At 46.9% G+C, this 23,071-nt stretch overlaps 1 protein-coding gene across 1 annotated transcript in view; it reads right to left on the minus strand.

The window, feature by feature from the left end:
- Positions 1–4,579: 4,579 nt before the first annotated feature.
- Ddb1 (damage specific DNA binding protein 1) overlaps positions 4,580–23,071 on the minus strand; it is a 32,155-nt gene continuing 13,663 nt past the window's right edge. The window contains exons 11-27 of the mRNA XM_042675862.1: positions 21,389–21,464; positions 21,184–21,292; positions 18,587–18,765; positions 18,307–18,470; positions 18,122–18,229; positions 17,772–17,979; positions 16,259–16,354; positions 16,055–16,166; positions 15,119–15,242; positions 14,666–14,830; positions 12,086–12,180; positions 8,507–8,677; positions 7,833–7,942; positions 7,487–7,656; positions 7,177–7,279; positions 5,426–5,549; positions 4,580–5,027 (exon numbers count right to left, since the gene is read on the minus strand). Coding sequence (XP_042531796.1) covers positions 4,944–5,027; positions 5,426–5,549; positions 7,177–7,279; positions 7,487–7,656; positions 7,833–7,942; positions 8,507–8,677; positions 12,086–12,180; positions 14,666–14,830; positions 15,119–15,242; positions 16,055–16,166; positions 16,259–16,354; positions 17,772–17,979; positions 18,122–18,229; positions 18,307–18,470; positions 18,587–18,765; positions 21,184–21,292; positions 21,389–21,464 — 2,198 coding nt within the window. The 3' untranslated portion in view covers positions 4,580–4,943. The remainder of the gene's footprint in view (positions 5,028–5,425; positions 5,550–7,176; positions 7,280–7,486; positions 7,657–7,832; positions 7,943–8,506; positions 8,678–12,085; positions 12,181–14,665; positions 14,831–15,118; positions 15,243–16,054; positions 16,167–16,258; positions 16,355–17,771; positions 17,980–18,121; positions 18,230–18,306; positions 18,471–18,586; positions 18,766–21,183; positions 21,293–21,388; positions 21,465–23,071) is intronic.

The raw sequence follows: 23,071 nt of genomic DNA on the forward strand, positions 1-23,071 counted from the left end.
GACCAGCGGTGGTGGGTCCCCGGTCCCCCGCTGGGCTCGGGCGCCTGCACCGGGAGGGAGCCGCCGGCCCTCGCCCCTCCTCCTGGCGCGGAGGGGAGCAAACTAGCAGGCACCCGGAGCGGAGCGAGCCAGGGGGCTGAGGCCGCCGAGAGGAGGGGCCCGGGCCTCGGCAGGCAGACAGCTGGGGCGGGACTGGGGGTCCCCAGCACCCCCCGCCCCCCCACAGCGGAACACACAAAAGGCAGCACCGCAGGCCCGCCGGCTCCTCTCCCCGCAGGCCAGGAACCTGGGGCGGGGGCAAAGATCAGGGACCCCTGGGGGCGGGGCTTCACCCTCCAGCCCACACCCCCTGCACACTTTGGGAGTCGGCTTCCTGCGAAGAGCTGAGGGAGGCAGACTAACGCCCTGATTGGAAAGACATTTCGGGAACAAGGCCAGGGCTGAACGCTGCGCGCCCCGCAAGCCGAGCCACTGCCAGCCCCGTGGATGGAGCCTGGAGCCAGAGGCACCCACCCGGATATCACCAGGTGAGAATATCCCTGTCTACCATGGCTGAACGCATGGATGGGGGGGTCCCTCTATCTCAGGCCAGGGGGCACTAGCTGGCCTAGAACCTGCAGGCCACTTGGGCACCATGGGCAGTCTCCTGCTTCCCCTGAGATGAGGAAACAGCTGGGTACCTGGAGCAACTGGGCAGTGGAGCCACGGAGGCAGAACGGGAAGGCTCCCCATTGCCCCCTTTTATAAAGGGCTGCAGAAGGATTGAAGCAGGAGAGTGATGGATCCAGAATTTACAGTTATCCTGCTGAGAAAAAGCTAAGGGGCAGGGGGTCAATTTTACCTTAGATGGGGAACAAGAATCTTTTCCCTACCTATCCAGACCCAGTTAGTCAAGTTTGTGTGTAAACAATGCCCAGGAATAAATGCCTCATTACTTGCTGACAAGTCTCCAACATGGAAAGGCTCATCTTTCCCCACTCACACACCTGTGCTCCGTGTTCCTCCTTCCTTGCCCTAGAAGTTATCCAAATCTCACTTCACACAGGACATTTCCTTCACCTGGATGTCATGGTTCATGCCATTTATCAGCCTCCAACACACATGGGCTAATGCCCCCGCCTTCATCCAGTAGAATTCACTCTGGTTTGTTCCATAGCACCACCACCCCTTCCCGGCCCCCGATGGCAGGTGGACCCAGGAGATGCAGCTTGCACTTAAAATCCACACCCAGTGGCCCAGCCTGTAATCCTAGCTACTAAGGGGACTGAGCTATAATTATAGGATCACTGTTGGAAGCTAGCTCAAGCTGGGTGCTGGTGGCTCATACCTGTAATCCTAGCTACTCAGAAGGCTGAGATCTGAGGACCGTGGTTCAAAGCCAGCCTAGGCAGGAAAGTCTGAGACTCTCTCCAATTAACCACCAGAAAACTGGAAGTGGTGCTGTGGTAGAGCACTAGCCTTGAGCTGAAGGGCTCAGGGACAGTGCCCAGGCCGAGTTCAAGCCCCATGACCAAAAAAGAAAAAAACAAAAATCAGAAGCCAGCCCAGGCAATAGTCTGTGAGACACTTATGTCCAATTAGCCAGCAAAAAGCCAAAAAGGCTCCCAAAAAGGAGAAGGGGTAGGGGTGGGGTCCAAGGTTTTCAGCCCTCCTAAGGCACATTCTGGAGACAGACTAGATAGGAAATTCCTGATGGGAATTTTGCACTGCTCTTGGCATTTCCTTCACTTTCCCTGTTTCCCAAACTTCTTGGAACCCACCTGGCCATTAACAGTTGGCTCCTTTGATTCCATTTTTGCTTTTTTTCCTTGTCTTCTTGTTTGGCCTGGGATTTAGTTTGACTCTTGAGAATCTCTAGCTTAACCCTAATTCATCTTCAAGGACTAGTTTAGGGATATCCCTTACTGAAGTTGCTGTGTCTTCCTCTTGTCTCTGGCTTGTGGCTTCTTAGTGACAAAAGGACCCTCCACTGAGAGCAAAGGATCCAAGTTATTGTTGGCTGCAGGATGCTGGCCTCTGGCTTGAGATCCTTCCAAATGGCCCTGTGATGAGTCAGTGTTTCTATTCTCCCCAAGGTCCATTCATGCTGAGGCCTGGAGTGAGACTAGCTCATCAGCGCTTTCCTGTAGCACTGGCCAGCTGGCTGGAGCAAGGCTCCAAAGACCTTTTACCCCCTAGGAGGTGATTAATGCTTTTCAGAAGGGATGTGGGAGTGACAGAGGAATGTCAGCTTCTAAAGGGTTGCCAGAACTCAGCCCCCAGTCAATGTGCCCCAGATTACAGGAAACAACAACAAAACAAACACTGCAAGGACTCTACAGCTTTAAGTAACAATATAGTAGGCCTTAGTAGCCAGAGGGTTTTACCACTGCAGAGCCCCTGAATGGCTGGACTTTGCGGTCTACACCTATAATGCAGCACTTGGAAGGCTGAAGCTGGATCTTGAGCTGGAAGCCAACCTAGGCTAGTGAGATCCTGTCTCACTAGTTAAACAAAACACCATAATCATCACCCCTACCACATTCCTTTTGGTCTTGCTTGGCACCTTATAGTCAATACACTCTACTAGGATTACATTTTTTTTTTTTTTTTTTTTTTTGTCGGTCATGAGGCTTGAACTCTGGGCCTGGGTATTATCCTCAGCTCTTCAGCTCAAGGCTAGCGTCTACCACTTCTTGAACCACAGCACCACTTTCCGGTTTTCTGGTGGGTTACTGGAGATGTCTCATGGTCTTTCCTGCCCCGGCTGACTTTCAACCTCAATCCTCAGATCTCAACCTCCTGAGTAGCTAGGATTATAGGCTTGAGCCACCGATGCCTGGTTTAGGATTATATTTTTTAAAGAATCATAAGCTGGGAGATGTTGCCTGCCTGCCTGCCTCATTAAGGCTGGTCTGTGGGGGCCAACCTCTTTCAAATCCAAGCCCTGACTCTTAAGAATTCAAATCAGGGGCTGGGAAGGTGGCTCAGTGGTAGAGCGCTTGCCTTGCATGCACGAGGCCCTGGGTTCGATTCCTCAGCACCACATAAGCAGAAAAAAAAAAAAAAAAGCCAGAAGTGGTGCTATGGTTCAAGTGGTAGAGCACTAGCCTTGAGCTGAAGAGCTGAGGGACAGCACCCAGGCCTAGAGTTCAGGCCCCACGACCGGACCCAAAAAAAAAAAAAAAAAAAAAGAATTCAAATCAGTGTTGAGTTTCATATTTGAATGGTAGCTTTTCAATGTGTTGATTTTTTTTCTCTGAAGATCCTTATCTGACACCCTCAGAAATCCAAAAACAGTAAAGGAGAAAAGGGCAATAACTCACAAATGTCTCTGAGGAAGTAAACTTACTTAGACCCATCAAAAAAGAGCTGCTCCCAAAAGCTGAGACGATTGATTCCTTGAGCTTTCCTTTTCCTTTAAGCTATAGTCTCTCACAACCTAACTTAACATCATAATTTTCCTGACACCCTATCAAAGGCTGGTCTTAAAGGAGCCAGCAAATATGCCCAGGATCAACCCTGCTGGGACAAAGCAGCCTTTATTCCTAATGTGACCACCCTGCCCTGCTGACAGATGACATGCTTTGTTTGCTGGTCCAAATGGTGAGCCTCACAGAGGCCACTGGAGCCGGGCAGCGGTGGCTCACGCCTGTAATCCTAGCTACTCAGAAGGCTGAGAGCTGAGGATCACAGTTCAAAGCCAGTCCAGGCAGGAAAGTCCGTGAGAAAGTCTTAGCTCCAATAAACCAAAAGAAAACAGGAAGTGGTGCTGTGGCCCAAGCGGTAGAGTGCTCGCCTTGATCTGAAGAATACAAGTATAGCACCCAAGCCCCAGGACCAAAAAAAAAAAAAAAAAAAAAAGGCCACTTGACTTCACTTGAGCTTACCAAGGGAAATGAGATGCAAATGAATGTGACAAAAGGAAGTAGTGAGGTACGCATGGACTGCTTAGTGGTCCAGGAGCAATGCTGGCTGCAAATGGGGACAGAAAAGGCAGCTCACTAGGCCCCAGGACCAGTAGGTTACTAGCAGATGCTTTCAAAGAACCACTAGGAATATCACAAAAAATGAACTGGGCTGGAGGTGTGGCTCAGAGGTGTGGCCCCTTGAAGCAGAGGACACCTGCTTTGTGCATGTGAGCACGGAACCCAGGATGCTGGAGAACTAGGCAGAGAACAGAAAGGCAGAACAAATGGATCTTTCTTCTTAGATTCTACTTTATTTGGTAAAACTCAGAAACTACCAACCAATTCACAGCCCCCACCTTCTCTGTGAAGAAGGGAGTTCCCCGAGACAAAAGGGCTGTGGCTTGGGGATCATCCACCATCCCAGGTTCCCACTCAGGCAGCCCATGACCTGACAGGCATCCAGGCTGATGTTCTCAGAGGCGAGAGAAGAAAGCAAAAGGAAGCTCATTTCATGACAATGAAACCCTCCTGACACTTCCCTGTGCCTTCACCTCCCCACACCCACAACCTAAATAAAAAGAGGACAAAGCATGAGTGTGAGACACACACACACACACACACACACACACACACACACACACACACACACACACACACACACACACACACACACACACACACACACACACACACACACACACACACACACAGCTTCCTTTCAGCCCAAGGGCTGCAGAATCCCTCCCCAGAAGGAGGACAACTGGCACACCAATCAAGACTTGGTGGTCCAAGGTGATGGCTGGAATCATATAAGACTGGTAAAAATCCAGGGAGAAAATACCCCACCTTCAGCCCATTCCCAAGTCTCCAGTGAACTGGTTTTAGTTCTAAGAAAGCCCCATTTCCACAAAGGTGAGCTGTGGCTTTCAGGGCAGCGGGCTTAAGGAAAAGCCTCCCATGGCCAAGAAGACAACGGTGGGAGAGGAGAGGGAGGGTGGAGGGCAGAACAGCAGAGCCTTCAGGGAGAGCAGGAAAGGAGCTCCCTGCCCTGGGCTAATGGATCCGAGTGAGCTCTTCCACAACCTTGATGAGGTCGTCAGCTGTGGCCTCTCGCTTCATACCACTGCCATCATCATACTGCAATGACAGGAAGGGAGGCCATGAGGGCAAAGGGGGCACACGCCTTCGGTGGGATACAGAGATGCTCACTGGCCAGTACTACTAGAGAGAAAGGACTCACCAGAAACCCACTCTTGCCCCTTGGTACATATCCCTCCCCACGGAGCAATATCCCAACCTCCAGAACCACCCTACTTCCCACCTTTAGGTTTTACCAGAGATCTCTGAGATGTGCCTTTAGGGTAGAGTTCTGAGCACTATGCCTGGGACTTGGTACTGTGAGCCTAATGACACTGCCTTGCCTGTGCAGTAAGCACTGTGCAGGGCTGATGACCCCTCAGATCCAAGAAGAGGTACTGGGACCAGGCAGGCTCTGACCTTTGACTCCATCGGAGTGGCCCAGCCCCTCTGCTCACCTGTAGGTTTGCCACGACCTCTTGCATCTTGGGACGGCTAATATCCAAGAAACTCTCAATCAGGTCACCATCGATGAAGCCTGTAGCTGGCTCTGTCTTTCGCTCAGTGTGAAAGGATCTCCAGGTGGGCAGATGAGTTAAGGAAGGTGGCCTATCTGGAAACACCCTTACTCTCAATCATCCCCACCCTGAGCAGGACCCTGGTCTGTGGGGACTATCAAGATGGGAGGAGGAGGGCTGGGAAGGTGGCTCAGTGGTAGAGTGCTTGCCTTGCATGTCTGAGGCCCTGGGTTTGATTCCTCAGCACCACATAAGCAAAAAGAAAAAAGCCGGAAGTGGCATTGTGGCTCAAGTGGTAGAGCGCTAGCCTTGAGCTGAAGAGCTGAGGGACAGCGCCCAGGCCCAGAGTTCAGGCCCCACTACCGGACACCCCCCCCCACCAAAAAAAAAAAAAAAAGATGGGAGGAGGAAATGACAGCTTCCTGAAGCCACTATTACTTTTGTTATTTGGGGAATTAAAAAAATGTATTGACAACCCAATGGTTCTGAGCTAGGGTGATCTTTAAAATGTTTTTAAAATACAGGTCAAATTATCTATGTAAAGCTCAGATGGATAGAAACTTTTTTTTTTTTGGTTGCTTGTAGGTCTTGAACTCAAGAGCCTGGGTGCTGTCCCTGAGCTTTTTCATTCAAGGATAACATTCTACCACTTATAGCCATAGTACCACTCCCAGTTTTTTGGTGGTTAATTGGAGTCTCACCCGCCAGGGCTGGCTCTGAATTGTAATCCTCAGGTCTCAGTCTCATGAGTAACTAGGATTATAGGCACAAATCACTGGCACCCCACAGATATAAACTTTTTTTTTCCAGTTGGTCGTGAGGCTTGAATTCTGGGCCTGGACATTGACCCTGAGCTTTTCAGCTCAAGGTGAGGGCTCTACCACTTGAGCCACAGAGCCACTTCCCATTTTCTGTTTTTTTTTTGTTTGTTTTTTTTTGGGTCCGGTCATGGGGCCTGAACTCTGGGCCTGGGCGCTATCCCTCAGCTCTTCAGCTCAAGGCTATCGCTCTACCACTTGAGCCACAGTACCACTTCTGGCTTTTCTGCTTATGTGGTGCTGAGGAATCGAACCTAGGGCCTCAGACATGCAAGGCAAGTGCTCTACCACTGAGCCACCTTCCCAGCCCTTGAGTAGCTAATATTATAGGCATGAACCACCAGTGCCCAGCTATAAACATTTTTTAAAAAGGACTTTTAGGTGAACCTGAAGAGAATCAGTCATCTAAGTCTTGCCCAAAAGATTCCTGGGTGGACTTTCCAACAGGACTTGGGACTCTTGTGTCCCTGGACAGCTGACCCTTAAGCTTCTGGAGTTGTACCTTCTACACAGTGCTCTCCTCTGTTGTGCCCTTAGCATGACCCAAGAAGCTGATCTCCCTCCTATACTGTAACCTGAGTTCCTGTCCAACATGCACCCAAGAAGCCAGAGGCAGAGCCAGCTCAGAAGTGGAAGGTATCCCAGGACAGACCAGCTGCCTGTATGGTCTACCAGTTGGGTGCTAAGTATGTGAGCATTTATTCTCATCTCCCTCAACCATTGTGTATGTTTTAAAATCTTCCGAACAGAAAAATTAAAAAGGAAAAAAACAAACAAACCTGTTCTGTCCACAAATCTAATCAAGCATTTCTGAAGACGCTGTGCAGGTTTGGGGATGCTTCCCAGCAGGGAGGCTCTGGGCGGGAAGGATATAAGGAGTGTTCGATCTTGCCCACACTTTTGATGACTTTATTGAGTCGGTTCTGCATGTCCAACAGGAGGTTGTACCAACTCTCTGACAGTGAGGTCACCAGCCCTGAAGAAGGAAGGATGCAATGAGCTGCTGAGTGCAGAGTGCTCCAGAGCTGCAGCAAGTCTACCAGGTAAGCACCACAAGGAGACAAGCTTGCTGCAGCCTGTGGCAAACTCCTAGGTATCTATCTCTTCTCCTTCCCCAACCCTCCAAATGGTAGTCTCAGAAAGAAGGCCTGTGTAGGAGCATGCTCTGCAGGTGTATCCTTACCAATCATGCCATTGACTGTGCCAAAGAGCACTGAGCCCTGTGTAGGGGTAGAAGTCTCGCCCAGATTCTGCATAACCAGAGAGCCGTGGCAGAAGACGTTGACAAATTCGCCCAGATGGAAGAGCCCAACCTCTTGTAGGTGCTGCCGTTCCTCGTCAGTAGTAGCAGCACTGAAAGGTGGACACACAGCACAGATGTGAATAGCATGTGTGCTGGGCATCCTGGAGAGCCTGCCTATGGGCTTTTTGATTCTCATGAAAGAAATGCTACTAGTCAAACAGCAACTGAGCTCCAGTCCTACACACCACAGGTCTGCCTCACCACTGCTCCTGTGGTGGTCACTCACCTGTCCTTCTGACAGACAAACAAGTTGAAGGCATTTTCAGCCCCCAGGAAATTGTCATCATCCAAGATTTCCACTGCACTCATCCAGTTGGGATTAAAATCTCGGGCAATCTTAAAAAGAGACAAGGTGTGGTTAAAAAAACAAAAAACAAGTGAGCAGTTTGCATGAAATACAATTCTGGGACCTGTCTTTCTTTTATTAGAAACCAAGTCCTATTCTGTCATTCTGTTAAACACAGGGTGACATCTAGAGATTCCTCCCTCCCAAATCTGACCAATGTAGGCCATCTGGTTGCAATTTTCAGGACAAAATCTATTTGAGCTCAGGTTGAGGGTTCTTTAAAAAATACTTTACACAGGGCTGGGAAGGTGGCTCAGTGGTAGAGCACTTGCCTTGCATGCCCGAGGCCTGGGTTCGATTCCTCAGCACCACATAAGCAAAAAGAAAAAAGCCGGAAGAGGTGCTGTGGCTCAAGTGGTAGAGCGCTAGCCTTGAGCTGAAGAGCTGAGGGACAGCGCCCAGGCCCAGAGTTCAGGCCCCATGACCAGACCCAAAAAAAAAAAACAACTTTACACAGAATGTGACCCAAGGAAACATTTCTGCTCCCACTGGCCTTGATTATTCTTCCAATGAAATGCCTACAGGGTATTTAATCAGAAGTCTGTGTCCCCTACCTCTTCAAAGTTTCCCTCCATGGGCTTGTAGGCAAGCAGCAGCACTGAGCGCATGAGGTCACCTACAAGGATGAAGTCACCCTTGGTCTTCAGGTAGAGGGCCATGATGTTGTTGTAATGATTGCACTCGGTGCGGAGCTCCTTCTCTGTGGTCCACTCATACAGCCGTACCTGGAAGATGGGTTAAAGTCAGCAGAGGTCCCAGTCCTCCAAGAACGACTAGCCCACTCAATTCTCTACCAAAGCACTGTTACCCACAGGGTCTGATGGATGGGGCTATAAGTGGTCTATGTGGTACTGGGAGGGACATTCTTTTTCTCAGTATTATATACTGATGATATAAGAAAACAGTAAGCACTAAACTGAGAATACAAAGTTCTCCTTTATATAAAAAAGGAGTCCAGGGCTGGGAAGGTAGCTCAGTGGTAGAGTGCTTGCCTCACATGCATGAGGCCTTGGGTTTGATTCCTCAGCACCACATAAACAGAAAAAGCCAGAAGTGGCACTGTGGCTCAAGTGGTAGAGCACTAGCCTTGAGCTGAAGAGCTGAGGGACAGTGCCTAGGCCCAGAGTTTAAGACCCATGACGAACCAAAAAAAGGAGTCCAGCCTATTGTCAGTGGTTCATGCTTGTTATCCTAGCTACTCAGGAGGCTAAGATCTGAGGATCTGAGAATTGTAGTTGGAAGCCAGCCCTGGCTGACAAATCCCAAGAGACTATTATCTCCAATAAACTAGCACAATGCCAGAAGTAGAGATAGAGCTCAAGCACCAAATCACCAGCTTTGAGCAAAAAAGCTAAGGGAGAGCATAAGGCCAAAGAAATAATAATGCAGGTATAAAACGTGTATTAGTATTGTAAGTATAATACATTGCAAGAGTCTTTTTTTAACTTATATTTGGTAAAAGACCTACAGAAAAATCTCTAGAAAGAGAAGATCCATCTCCAATTCCCCGGTCAGAAAGGAACAGATGAACTCCTAACAAACTGCCTTTTCTCAACCTTTCCCAAAACATGCACATCCCTGGAACTTTTTTATATGAACCTAGCAAGTAAACAATGGGAAAGTAACAGAAACGTTGCTGGGGACTAAAGGAATCTAAAGAACTAGCTTCTGGGGGCTGGGAAGTTCAGAGTGGGCCCAGAGTTCAGGCCCACGACCGGACCCCCCCCCCCCCAAAAAAAAAAAAAAAAAAGAACTAGCTTCTGTGGACACCCCACTCCACTGCCCTCAAGAGGATAAAAGAAACACTATCCCCCTTTTACTGCAATTCTTCTTGAATCAACCATATCTCTAAAAGAGCAAAGAGGCCTTCTAACCAGTGGACAGGAGGAAGTATTCGGCACTGCCCACTGCTCAGGAAGACAGATACAATATGTCTAACTAGACAGGCTGTCCAGGCCCAGGTCATTCAGCCATGGCCACTGCATATCGAAACTTGTAGGCACAATGCAGTAAGCTAAGATTTCTCAAAGATATGTTCAAGAAACCCCAGCTCCACACATTATTCACCAAGAGGGACTAATAATAATGTTTATAATCCTAGCTACTCAGCTACTCAGGAGTCTGAGATCTGAGTTTTAAGCCAACCTGCACATGAAAGTTCATTAAGACCCGTATCTCTAATAAAATATCCAAAAAGCCAGAAGTGGAACTGTGGCTCAAGTGGTAGAGCATCAAACTTGGGCAAAGCAGCTCACGGGCAACACCCAGGCCCTGAGTTCAAGCCCCAGTACTGCCACCCCACCCTCCCCCCCACACACAAAAGGTCCACCACACCTCCATCAGCAGAGTTCCTTCTGAGCATCTGATCTTCAACCTTATCCCTTCTGTGCCTCTACTCCTCCAATGACTGGAGTAAAGAAACTACCTCAGCCATCTGCTCCTGCCAACACCATCTCCCTCTCTATACTCTGTCCCATTCACCATCACCATGGAGACAGTCAAGATCAAGCTCACTATCACTAAACGTCCAACTCTCATTCTTTCCCATAAAGACTCCAGATCTAAACATGTGGCTACAAAACACCTGAAACGTGGCTACTCCAGGTTGAGAAGTACTATGAGTATAAAAATCACAGATTTTAATCTTAACAAGAAAAAAGTCTCATTAATAGTGTTTAAACTGATTGCACGGCTGGGTGCTGTTGGCTCACAATCTGCAATCCTAGCTGCTCAGGAGGTTGGGATCTGAGGATTATGGTTCAAAGCCAGACCAGGTAAGAAAGTCCATGAAATTTTTATCTCCAGTTAACCACCAGAAAAGGTGCTATAGCTCAAAGTGGCAGAGTATCATCCTTGAGCAAAAGAACTCAGGAACAGCACCCAGGCCCTGAGTTCAAGCCACATGACTGAAAAAAAGTTTTAAAATTTCATGTTGAAATAATGTTTTAAATATCTCATGTTACGGGCTGGGAAGGTGGCTCAGTGGTAGAGCGCTTGCCTTGCATGCCTGAGGCCCTGGATTCAATTCCTCAGCACCACATAAGCAAAAAGAAAAAAAGCCGGAAGTGGCGCTGTGGCTCAAGTGGTAGAGCGCTAGCCCTGAGCTGAAGAGCTGAGGGACAACGCCCAGGCTCAGAGTTTAGGCCTCACGACTGGACCCCCGCCCCCGCAAAATAAATAAATAAGTAAGTATCTCATGTTAAAATGCATTATTAGGCTGGGAATGTGGGTTAGTTGGTAGAGTGCTTGCCTAGCATGCATGGAGCCCTGGGTTTGATTCCTCAGTACCACATAAGCAGAAAAGGCTGGAAGTGGCACTGTAGCTCAAGTGGTAGAGCGCTAGCCTTGAGCTAAAGAAGCTCAGGGACAGTGCTCAGACCCTGAGTTCAACCAGGACACACACACACACACACACACACACACACACACACACACACACACACACACACACACACACACACACACACACACACACACACACACACACACACACACACACACACACACCAATTTTATTCGTTTGGATTTGGGTGGTACTAAGATTTTAACTTGGGGCCTTGCACTTACCAGACAGGAGCCACACCTGAACTGGTTATTTTTGACATAGGGGCTCCTATTCTGCATAGGTGAATGCCTGGCCCACAATTCACCTGGAAGGCAGGGATGCACTAGCACCTCAGGTTGAGAGGGAGTCTCTTGGACTTTTGTCTGGTTGGCCTATAACTTTATCTTACCTCCTTACATAGCTGGGATATGTGTACACTAAAAACACCCAAAGAAAAGTTGAGAAGGGGATTTGAAGACTTTTCTGCATCAACTGGCCTCAAACTTCAAACCTCCCTGGTAGTCTGGATTATAGATGAGCCACTAGTCAGGTCCACCTGCTTTTTAACATTAATGGGTGGCTACTGGGGGGGGGGGGGGGGGGGGGGGGGGAGTCAAACTATTATATTTAAGTATATATAGTCAAACTGGGGATTCAGTCAAGGGTAGAGTGCTTCCCTAGAATAGAATATGCAAGGTTCTGGGCTTGATTCCCAACACTGAACACACACAGCTCCAGGAAACAAGAGAAATGCTCTGCAGACAGTGGTGTGCCACCTGAAGTACAATCCCACAAGGTGTGGCCTCACCGTGCTGTTGATGCTGGCAAGGAGCTTCCCGTTAAACTCCACCATAGAATACACAGCACCTTTCACTTCCTTTTCAGCCACAGTCTGTAGTTTTCCTAGGGGAAGAGGAAGAGGGAAGAGATATTTTTCAGTTTTTTTCTATGAGCCCACATTTTATCTAGTCAAGAGTCCCCTGGTTGCCCTTATGGCTTTAATTCATGCCTCTGGAACTCTCATTTGAAAATCAAGAAATACAGTCACTATACACTGAGGTGAAACACCACTTAGGGCTGGGGAATGAATGTCCAGCCAATGAGCTATTCAAGGCCCAAGAAATCATTTGGTACATGACAGGACAGATACGCATGTTTGTTTTTTACGCAGTCATGGGGCTTGAACTCAGGGCCTAGGGGCTGTCCTTTTGTACTTTTTTTTTCTTTGTGTTTATTTTCCATCCTCCCCCCCTCCTTTTGTACTTTTGCTCAAGGTTAGCACTGTACCACTTTGAGGCACAGCTCCATGTCCAGTTTTTGAGTGGTTAATTAGAAGCAAGAGTCTCACAGGGACTTTTCAACCCAGGCTGGCTTTGAACTGTGATCCTTTTATCTCAGCCTCCTAAGTAGCTAGGCGTGAGCTACTAGTGCCTGGTGCCATACATGTTTTGGTTTTTTGTTTTTTGCCAGTCCTGGGGCTTGAATTCAGGGCCTGGGCACTGTCCCTGAGCTTCTTTTGCTCAAGGCTAGCGCTCTACCATTTGAGCCACAGTACCACTTCTGGCTTTTTCTGTGTATGTTATACTAAAGAATCGAACCCAGGGCTTCATGCATGGTAGGCAAGCATTCTACCACTTGCCACATTCCCAGCCTCAACCACACATATTTTTTTATACTTCTTGCCAGGTGCCTGTAGTGGATACCTATACTAATTTTGTGTGTGTGCCAGTCTTGGGGCTTTAACTTAGGGCCTGGGCACTGTTTCTGAGCTTCTTTTGTACAAAGCTAGCATTCTACCACCTGAGCCACAGTTCTACTCCTAGACTTTTTGGTAGTTAGCTTGGTGGAGATAAGAGTCTCATAGACTTCCCTACCAGGGCTGGCTTTAAACCACAATCCTCAGATCTCAGCCTCCTAAGTAGCTAGTATTATAGGTGTGAGCCACCAGAGCCTGACTGGTACTAATTTTTTATGGTCCTTGGGAGTTATAAATATCCAAATGGCCCTTGGCAGTAAAAGGTTCCTCATCCCTGATACTAAAGCACGAACCACAAACTATAAGACAATGTGAGGTGATTCCAGGAGGTGGCAAGACCTGTCTTTCCCCTGTCAGATTCAGATCTATTCTTTAAGGAGGACACCAAATCCCTTCTAAGACCTCTGATATGAGACCTGTGGATGACAACTAGTCTTTAGATCCACATCTTTTCTTGGGTGAGAAGAAAAAGAGTTCTAAGTGCTAAAGCTGTAAAAAGCCCAATGCCTGAGCAGTCCAGTAGAAACAAATGGAGAACTCATTTTGTTTTGGAGTACTGGGTTTGTTTTTTTGGTGGGTCATGGGGCTTGAACTCTGGGCCTGGGTGCTGTCCCTCAGCTCTTCAGCTCAAGGCTAGCAGTCTACCACTTGAGCCACAGCACCAGTTCCGGTTTTCTGGTGGTTTATTGGAGATAAGAGTCTCACAGACTTTCCTGCCCCAGTCAGCTTTGAACTGTGATTCTCAGATCTCAGCCTCCTAAGTAACTAGGACTACAGGTGTGAGCCACCTGCGCCCAGCAGGAATACCAGACTTTAACTCAGGGTCTCAAGCTTGCAGATGTTCTACCACTTGAGCCATACCCCCAACTCCTTTTTGCTTATTTTTTAGGTATAGTCATTAATATTTTACATGAGGACAGCACTGCACTATGATCTTTCTACCTCTGCCTCCCACACAGCTGGAATGACAGGCATATAACACAGTTGGCTGGACTGCTGAGATGGCGGGGGGGGGGGGGGGGGGGTCCGTCTCAATTTTGGAGGTCCTCAAACCACAATCCTCTTCATCTGTGTCTCTCAATGGAGTGGTTTGCAGGAATATGCCCCAAATATAAATCACAACCATATTCTGACTACTATATTCTTTCACCCATTGTTCAACACTCTTTTCTTCTGTCTTTCAAAGAGAAAACAAAACAGCAACAACAACAAAAAAAACCTGCTCACCTACTCCAAAACTCAACTAACAGATTAAAGGGAAGTACAGAATATCTTTTTTTTTTTTTTTGGTGGGGGGGGGGGGGGGGGGGGTTCCGGTCATGGGGCCTGAACTCTGGGCCTGGGTGCTGTCCCTCAGCTCTTCAGCTCAAGGCTAGCGCTCTACTTGAGCCACAACGCCACTTCCAGCTTTTTTCTTTTTGTTTATGTGGTGCTGAAGAATCGAACCCAGGGCCTCATGCATGCAAGGCAAGCACTCTACCACTGAGCCACCTTCCCAGCCCCAGAATATCTCTTTACAGCAATGAATTCAAGTCCTTCTATGCGGAATTAAGGCTATGCCTTCCCCCTTCTCCCTAGTGCGTTGCCTTTTCATCACTGTGTGTCCCTCAGAAGTGAAGACTACTGACTTACCATCCGAATACTGGAAGACCACAATGCGACCCTGCTTTGGCTCTGCCTCTTCAGGATACACCATAGCTGTACCCACAATGAAGTATGTATTGGGGTCTTTGCCCAACTTGCAGGAGACCAGGCTGAGAGCATATTCGTTCTGTAGAAACTGGTGTGCATGAAGCACTAGAAGGGGAGAAAACAACTAGTTACTTATGCCTTGCTCCTGTATCCACCCCACCTTCAGCCCACACATCCCATGCTGTGGCGAGGCCGTGAAAGGATAAAAGCTGTCCACTTCCCCTGCCTCTTCTGACTGACCATCCACCCATCAGCCTATGCAAGGAAGAGAGTACACAACACTCCAGGCTCCCTGCAATTCACAGGTGTCCCCCCACCCTTCTCTGTCAAGCTCTAGAACATTCCAGAGCTCAGAACAGCCCCACTGAAAAAGGACAGAAAGACCTTGAGCACCTTCAAAGGTATGCTGGTCAATGATGAGGAGGTTGTGCACCTCCACCTCTTCTCCAAAGGAGGTCTCATGAGGAGCGGTGCTGCTGGAGAACAGCTTGCTGGAACTGACACTACTGGACAGAGCCTGCAGACAGACAAGACAGTAAGTACATCACTCTAACCAAAGCCGAACAGGTGCTGGTATGAGGAGAGTTTGGCCAGAAGGCTGGTGGCTGGCAGAGCAACAGAGCCTGAAAAACAGAGTGTCTCAGAGAAGACACTAGAACCAAAGTAAGGAGCCAGGTTCCAAGTGCATTGACATGCTGGTCCAGTCTAATCCTCATCAAAGATAATGCAAACAGTGATGCTTTCAGTCAAGCAAGGCTAAAGAGAAACTCAAGCAATGTAATCCAGTGATGGACTCTACCATCAACATAAAGACCTTTTTTTTTTTTTTTGCCCTGGATTCAGGGAGAAGCTTCTATATCAGATGAATTAGGAACAAGAAATACATAAGTTAGAAGCAAGAAAATAAACAGCTCATGTCTCCACTGAGCTTAAACTATCATATTAGAATCTCAAGTTACAGACAAAAAAACTCAAAAGCTAGGCTTGCCCAACTAAGGTCACAGCACTAGGAATAAACCTCAAAATCAGCTGTCAGACTCTAATCCCATGTTCCTGCCTATTATATGCACAGTGACCAATTACACATGTCCTATAGCATACTCAAACTGATCATGAGAGAAAAGGAATTGGTGACCTCACAAGGTCACCAAGTGGCAATTGCTTCCTATAAATAAAGCTTTACTGGAATCCAGCTATACCCACCTATTGTCTCTGGGGCAAAGATGGGTAGTCAGAACTAAGTCCAAATGGCTGCAAAGTAGGGACTCTTTCCTATCTAAGAAATCTCACCAGCCCCTAATGCCACTATTCTTTGTCCACTGTCCTCACCTGGGTACTGGCGCTGGGCCTCAGAGCAGTTGTGCCTCCACTTGTGTCTTGGACTTCAATGCGGCTGGAGAGGACCCCGAAGCACTGGGACACCTCCTGATAACAGATCTTCCTGCAGAACAAGTTTGGGCCGACAGCATTGCTCACAATAAGTCACAGGCACCCTCTACCAGCTGCCCCTGGGCTCTCTGGCCTGGCACTCACCTCGGAGACTCATACAGGGGAACTGTTCGAATGTGCAGCTTCTGAATCTCATCAATGGTGCCAATGGTGAGGGTGCTATTGTTGGCCAGTGCCAGGCTGGAAAAAAGGTCTCAGCTTAGAGTGAGTTGACTGAGGAAAGGACTAGATTCTCAGAGGCACTCCTCAGGGGAGAAGAAACCCAACAGGCAGAATTACCACCTTTTACTCCAGGGCAGGGTCTTCACACTGACTGCTAAAAATAATTTAGGGAGACCTATTTGAGATACATAGCTCTTCCCCCCACAAAATATTCTTATGGTCTGGCTAGGCCTAGGCTGAGGTAGGTGTGTGTGTGTGTGTGTGTGTGTGTGTGTACATATGCGTGTGTGTGTGTACATATGCGTGTGTGTGTGTGTGTGTGTACATATGCGTGTGTGTGTGTACATATGCGTGTGTGTGTGTGTGTGTGTGTGTGTACATATGCATATGTCCTAAGACTTGAACTCAGGATCTGGGCTCTGTTCCTGAGTTTTTTTGCTTAAGGCTAGTACTCTACCTCTTATGTCAACTGCCCCACTTTCCTTTGTTGGTTAACTGGAGACATGAATGTAGTGGACGTTCCTGCCTGGGCAGCTTTGAACTGATGCTCATATCTCAGCCTCCTTATTAGCTAAGATTACAGTTGTGAGCCACTGCTTACGCTGAAATTTTTAACAGCTTCACAAACTCATGTGCAATGACATTGAAAATCAAAGGACTGGTGCTCTAAGCAGGACAGTGATTCTTGTTCCAGGTGCTTCAGAGTCAGCGAATCATTGGCTGGGCACTGGCCCCACGCCCCTGTAGTGCTGGAGCTGCTGGCTGGAGCCACATTTTGAGAACCTCATTTGAGAACCTCATTTCAGGGGAGTAATAACAACTAAGTCTGGGATTCTAAAGCTCAACTAATAATCCAAATCAGCTGAAGAGTTTTTAGAAATATGCATTTTACAGTCTAACCTCAGAGCAACAGAATTGGAATCTGAGGACTCAAAAAAAAAACAAAAAACTCTGTTGGTCGACAATCTGTTGATGCTACTGAGCTATACCTCCTACCCCAGATACTTTTTTTTTTTTTTTTTAAACAGCTTCCAATATTCCTAATAGGCTGTCAGGTTTGAGAGTCTCTGTCCTACATTCTCATTGCTGCTAATTACTGATTTTGACACTGGGATAAGCAGGGGGAAGGTTTGAAAACCATGATAGCCTCCATCAGTGACTCTTGCTGAAAATGAAAGAAAATGAGCCAGGTACCAGTGGCTCATGCCTATAATCCTAGCTACTCAGGAGGCTGAGAACTGAGGATCACTGTTCACAGCCAGCTTGGGCAAGACTCTTATCTCCAATTAACCACCAGAAAACCAGAAGTGGTTCTGTGGCTCCAAGTAGTAGAGCACTAGCCTTGAGTGAAAAAGTTCAGAGACAGTATCCAGGCCCTGAGTTCAAGCCTCACGACTGTCAAAAAAAGAAAAGAAAAAAAGAAAAGGAGGCTCACCTGTCAGGATAGCCATCTGAGTTGAGAGGACACATGTAGTTCACCTCCTTGAGGTTGACATTGGAGAAGACCAACTTGTGGTTGCTGCTATAGATGACAGTGGGGCGGTCAGAGCAAGCAAACACGTTGGTGGTAGAGAGAGAACGGAAAGTCCTCAATACTGTGGGCTGCGTGCCCAAGGTCACCTTCTTACGATCACTCAACAAGCCTACACAAAGAATGGTGTCAGGAGAAAGAAGGAAAAAAAAAAACCAGACCAACAGCTGGGTTATGAAGCAGCATACTGAGGCTGAGAACTCAGCTCAACTCAATACTATTTCAAAGAGTACTGCTTCAAATGCTTTCCTCACCTGTCTCAATATTGAGCCCAAAGTAGAATAGGGCACCATCTCCCAAGGCACAAAGTAAGTAGTGGCTACTCTCAAAAGTGGTCATAAGGATGGAACGAGGAATGATCTCTGTGGGCAAGAGAGACATTAAGTTTGTGTTCTGTGTTCAGACTCTGATCCTACCCCAGATGCCATATGATACATACCTCCACCCAGCATCTCCTTGTGCAGCAGTTCAAAAGATGGCAGCTTTAAGATACGGGCTGAGATGTCTGTCCAGAGGCCAATGGCACAAAGTGGGGATAAACCATTGCTATCTCCTAATGGAGTGATGTCTAGGCAGGCCACTTCATGTTCCATCTCTGTGTGGCTGAATTAGGAGGAAGAATATGGCAGAGGAAGAAGTCCAATCAAAATCCAATCCAATCCAATCAAAAAAGTCCCAGAGCAGGAAAGGACAACGAGTAGGCAGATAAGCACACACACCTGATCTGCCGTAGCTCCTGGGGATGGATCTGCAGGTAGTAGAGGGCTCTTCCTACAGCAACCACCACCTGACTGCTGTTGCAGGAGGCTACGCTAATGTTCTTGCCCTGGGGTTCCTTCCACTCACTGACCAGAGCTTTGGGCTCTTGAGAGACCAGCCTCACAGATGCTGATGTGATCTAGAGGAAGAGCAGATATTACCAAGCACCTCAAGAATCTATCTAGAAAGGGAAAGGTGCCCTCCTGGAGCCCTAATAAGCCACGTAAGTCCTCTTCTGCCAATACAGTCAGCACCCAGCAGCTATAGGCAACTGGCTCCAGGATCCTCAAAGACCAAAATCCATGGATGCTCAAGCCCTCATATAAAACAGTATATATTTATATATATAACCTACCCGTATAATATAAGTCTTCTCTTTACTACTTATAGTACCTAAAACAATGTAAATGTTATATAGGTATTTTTATACTATTAACAGAAAAGAATGACAAGAAAAAGAGCTGTACATGTACAAAGCACAGACATGATTTTTCCCCCAAAATATCTTCAATCAAACTTGAATTCATGAATGAGAAATTCATGTATATAAGGAGTCAACTACATACTTTTACCATGATTGTTAAAATAAGTATCATTTTTAACTCATGAAGATTACTGAAGCTTACTGCTTCCATACCTTTGGGAGTGGAGAAAGACTGTACAGAACTCCTATTTCCTTCTAATTGAGGCTGAGTGGGGCAATTCAAACTGTATCTTATGGAACCTATCAATAAGAGTATTAAGACCACCAATCCACCATGTTTTCTGAACCCTAAAAATACATCTCTTAAATAGATCTATGTTCTTTCCTATAAGCCATTAAGTACTTACTAAAAGTGGCAAAACGGTGATGTTTTATTTTGGTGCTGAGGTTGGAACCTTAGGGACTCATGCATGCTAAGCACACATAACCACTGAGTTACATCCGTACTTCCTGAAATATGTGCTAAAAGTTTATCACTAAAATAAAACAAAAAATTAGTTCATATCACTGCTACTTTTTCACCTTACTCATCAGTACTGAGTTATGAAAGCTTTTTAATTACAGTGAGGTGACCTGGTGCCGCTGCTCAGAACAATGTTCAGATAACACTGACAAAGCAAGAACTCAGCATCTGGACTCATCCCACAAACAGGACTTATCCTCTGGCTTTTTACCAATCTACCACTGTCAGGTGGTGGCTAAGAGATGGCCAGTGGATAAAAAAGATAGAAAAGCCCATTAATCCTGGTGCCTGGCCCACCACTGGGAAGACTTTGGCTCTGGCCTCAGAGCAAAGAATAGCAGAGGAGGAAAGGAATGCAGAAAAATTGCAGGGCATCAGGTACTCCAACTTAGAAAGATCTATGGAGTAAAGAGGAGAGGACACATAGAAATCAAACTCTGTGGATCATAAAAGCCAAAGACTGCTCACATACCACAGAAAGATATCAAGTAAGGATTGTCACAGAGTAAGAGCTCTGATTATAGCTAATAGGTACAAAGTGCTGTCAATACTCACAGCCTTATGACTCATTTTTTGTGCTCTTTAGTACTTTCAAATTTTTACAAATGGACATATATCAATGTTATACTGAGGAGGAAAACTTCAGAAGATTATAATTAGTGTGAAAATAAGACCGAAGACTGTTGGCTCATGCCTATAATTCTTAACTACTCAGGAGGCTGAGATCTAGGATCACCATTCAAAGCTAGCCCAGGCAGGAAAGGCTGTAAGACTCTTATCTCCAATTAACCACCAGAACAGGAAGTGGTGCCTTGGCTCCAAGTGGTAGAATGCTAGCCTTGAGCAAAAGAGCCCAGGGACAGTATCCAGTCCCTGAGTTTAAACCCCACAACTGACCAATAAGGAGAAAAAAAAGAAAATAAGATCCAAATTTTATATATATAATACCAGGTGTTGGTGACTCATGCCTGCAATTATAGCTACTCAGGAGGCTGAGATCTAAGGATTGTAGTTCAAAGCCAGCCTGGGCAGGAAAAAATCCGTGAAACTCTTATCTCCAATTAACTACCAGAAAACTGGAAGTAGCACTGTGGTAGTGTGTTGGCCTTGGGCTGAAGAGGTGAGGGAGAGCACCCAGGCCCAGAGTTCAAACTCCATGACTGACCAAAAACTAAACAAATAAATTTTTTAAAACATATATATGTAATATATGTAATTTATATTATGTGATACAGTATATATTTACATATAACAGTCCTACTTATAAAAGAAAATGTGAATAAATATATTTGTATATTTATAGACAAAAAGTAAAGTTAAAGGATCAACTGCAAAGTTATGAGTTGTTACCTATAAGAGGGTATCAGGTAATTTAATTTGTTTCCCTGGAGTGGAAGCCTGTCTCCAGTGGTACACCACATGCCTAGCAAGCACAAAGCCCTGAGCTCAAACCTCAGTTATGGCCTCTATGAATGAATTTTTTTTCACCCTAGAATTTCTAATCTCAGTGGCATAAAAACTGACTGGTTTAAAAATCCAATAGCACTGTCTACTACATTCTAGGTCAAATTCAAGTAAATGGTCAAGTGTGCCTGGTTCTCATCCATTACCTGTATAAGTTGCTGATGAGCCACATTTCCACAGAAGAAAGTCTGCTGATCATCAACAAAACCCATCAGTTCAGTTTCCTCCACCTCCTCTCCATTTAGCATGAGGACTCTGAAGCAAGAGGAAGGCCTAAGTTAGCCTGGGGCCAGTTTCTCTACCCCTTCTCCTTCACCCCACACTTACAGCTGACACCTAATCCATTTTTACCTGGTCTGGCCCACAAAAGAGAGCACCAAAGTGTCATCCGTCTCACGGCTGGGGTCAGATCGCAGTGGCCATAAGCCTGGAACAAGGGACATTGATGAAGAAGAGGCATCTGAGAAACTAACACTAAGCATGTGCAGCCCAGGCCATTGAAAAACAGGAACTTTGGAGTTCAAGTCCTGAGCTAAATCCCTCCCTATCCCTTCCTGGCTTTAAAACTCTGAAGAAGCTAGAGATTTTAAGATGCTTTAAACCTAATATTCTACACTGTTATTTTGATTTCAATATACTTCCATGACTCAAACGCTAATTCTACTGGATGGGAGATGTAGCAGAGAACTTAACTAGAATATGGAAGGCTCTGGGTTCAATCTTATTTTTAAAAAGTACACAGGGGGGGCTGGGAAATTGGCTCAGTGGTGGAGCGCTTGCCTTGCATGCCTGAGGCCCTGGGTTCGATTCCTCAGCACCACATAAGCAAAAAGAAAAAAGCGGGAAGTGGTGCTGTGGCTCAAGAGCACTAGTCTTAAGCTGAAGAGCTGAGAGATAGCGCCCAGGTCTAGAGTTCAGGCCCCACGACCAGACCCCCCCCCAAAAAAAAGTACACGGGGGGGGGGGGGGGGGGGTTGGGAAGGTGGCTCAGTGGTAGAGCGCTTGCCTTGCATGCCTGAGACCCTGGGTTCGATTCCTCAGCACCACATAAGCAAAAAAGAAAAAGCCGGAAGTGGCGCTGTGGCTCAAGTGGTAGAGCACTAGCCTTGAGCTGAAGAGCTGAGGGACAGCGCCCAGGCCCAGAGTTCAGGCCCCATGACCGGACCCAAAATAAATAAATAAATAGTACGCAGAGAAGGAAGGTTAGCATTGTCCAAAGAGCAATGAACTCATTACCTAAAACTCATTATGAGACAGTAACAACTCTATATAATCACCCTTACAATAACACTTTAAAAATTAAAAAGGCTGGGAAAGTGGCTTAATGGTAGAGTGCTTGCTTAGCGTGCATGAAACCCTGGGTTCAATTCCTCAGCACCACATAAACAGAAAAAGCCAGAAGTGGCCCTGTGGCTCAAGTGGTAGAGTTCTAGTGTTGGCCAAAAAGAAGCTCATGGACAGGGCCCAGGCCCAGAGTTCGGGCTCATGACCGACCAAAAAAAAAAAGGCCAGAGGTCGGTAGCTCATGTTGTAATCCTAGCTACTCAGGAGGCTGAGATCTGAGGATTGTAGTACAAAGCCAGCCCAGGAAAGAAAATCCACGAGACTCTGATCTCTACTTAACTAACAAAAATCTGAAAATGGAGCTTTGCTCAAGTGGTAGAGCACTTGTCTTGAGAACAATAGCTCAGGGACAGTGCTCAGGCCCTGAATTCAAGCCCTAGGAATGACACACACACACACACACACACACACACACACACACACACACACACACACACACACACACACACACACACACACACACACACACACACACACACACACACACACTACACACACACACTACACATGAGGCAAGTACCAGCAGCTCACATATGTAATCCTAGCTACTCAGGAGGCTGCAATCTAAGGATCGCAGTTTTAAGTTAACCCAAACAGAAAAGTCCATGAGACTCTTATCTCCACTTAACCACTAAAAAGCCAGATGTGGAGCTGTGGCTCAAATGATAGTGCTAAATCTGGAGCAAAAAA

Source organism: Dipodomys spectabilis, unplaced genomic scaffold (genome assembly GCF_019054845.1).
Source record: "Dipodomys spectabilis isolate Male_0828 unplaced genomic scaffold, ASM1905484v1 ptg000030l, whole genome shotgun sequence".
Classification (NCBI taxonomy): Eukaryota; Metazoa; Chordata; class Mammalia; order Rodentia; family Heteromyidae; genus Dipodomys; species Dipodomys spectabilis.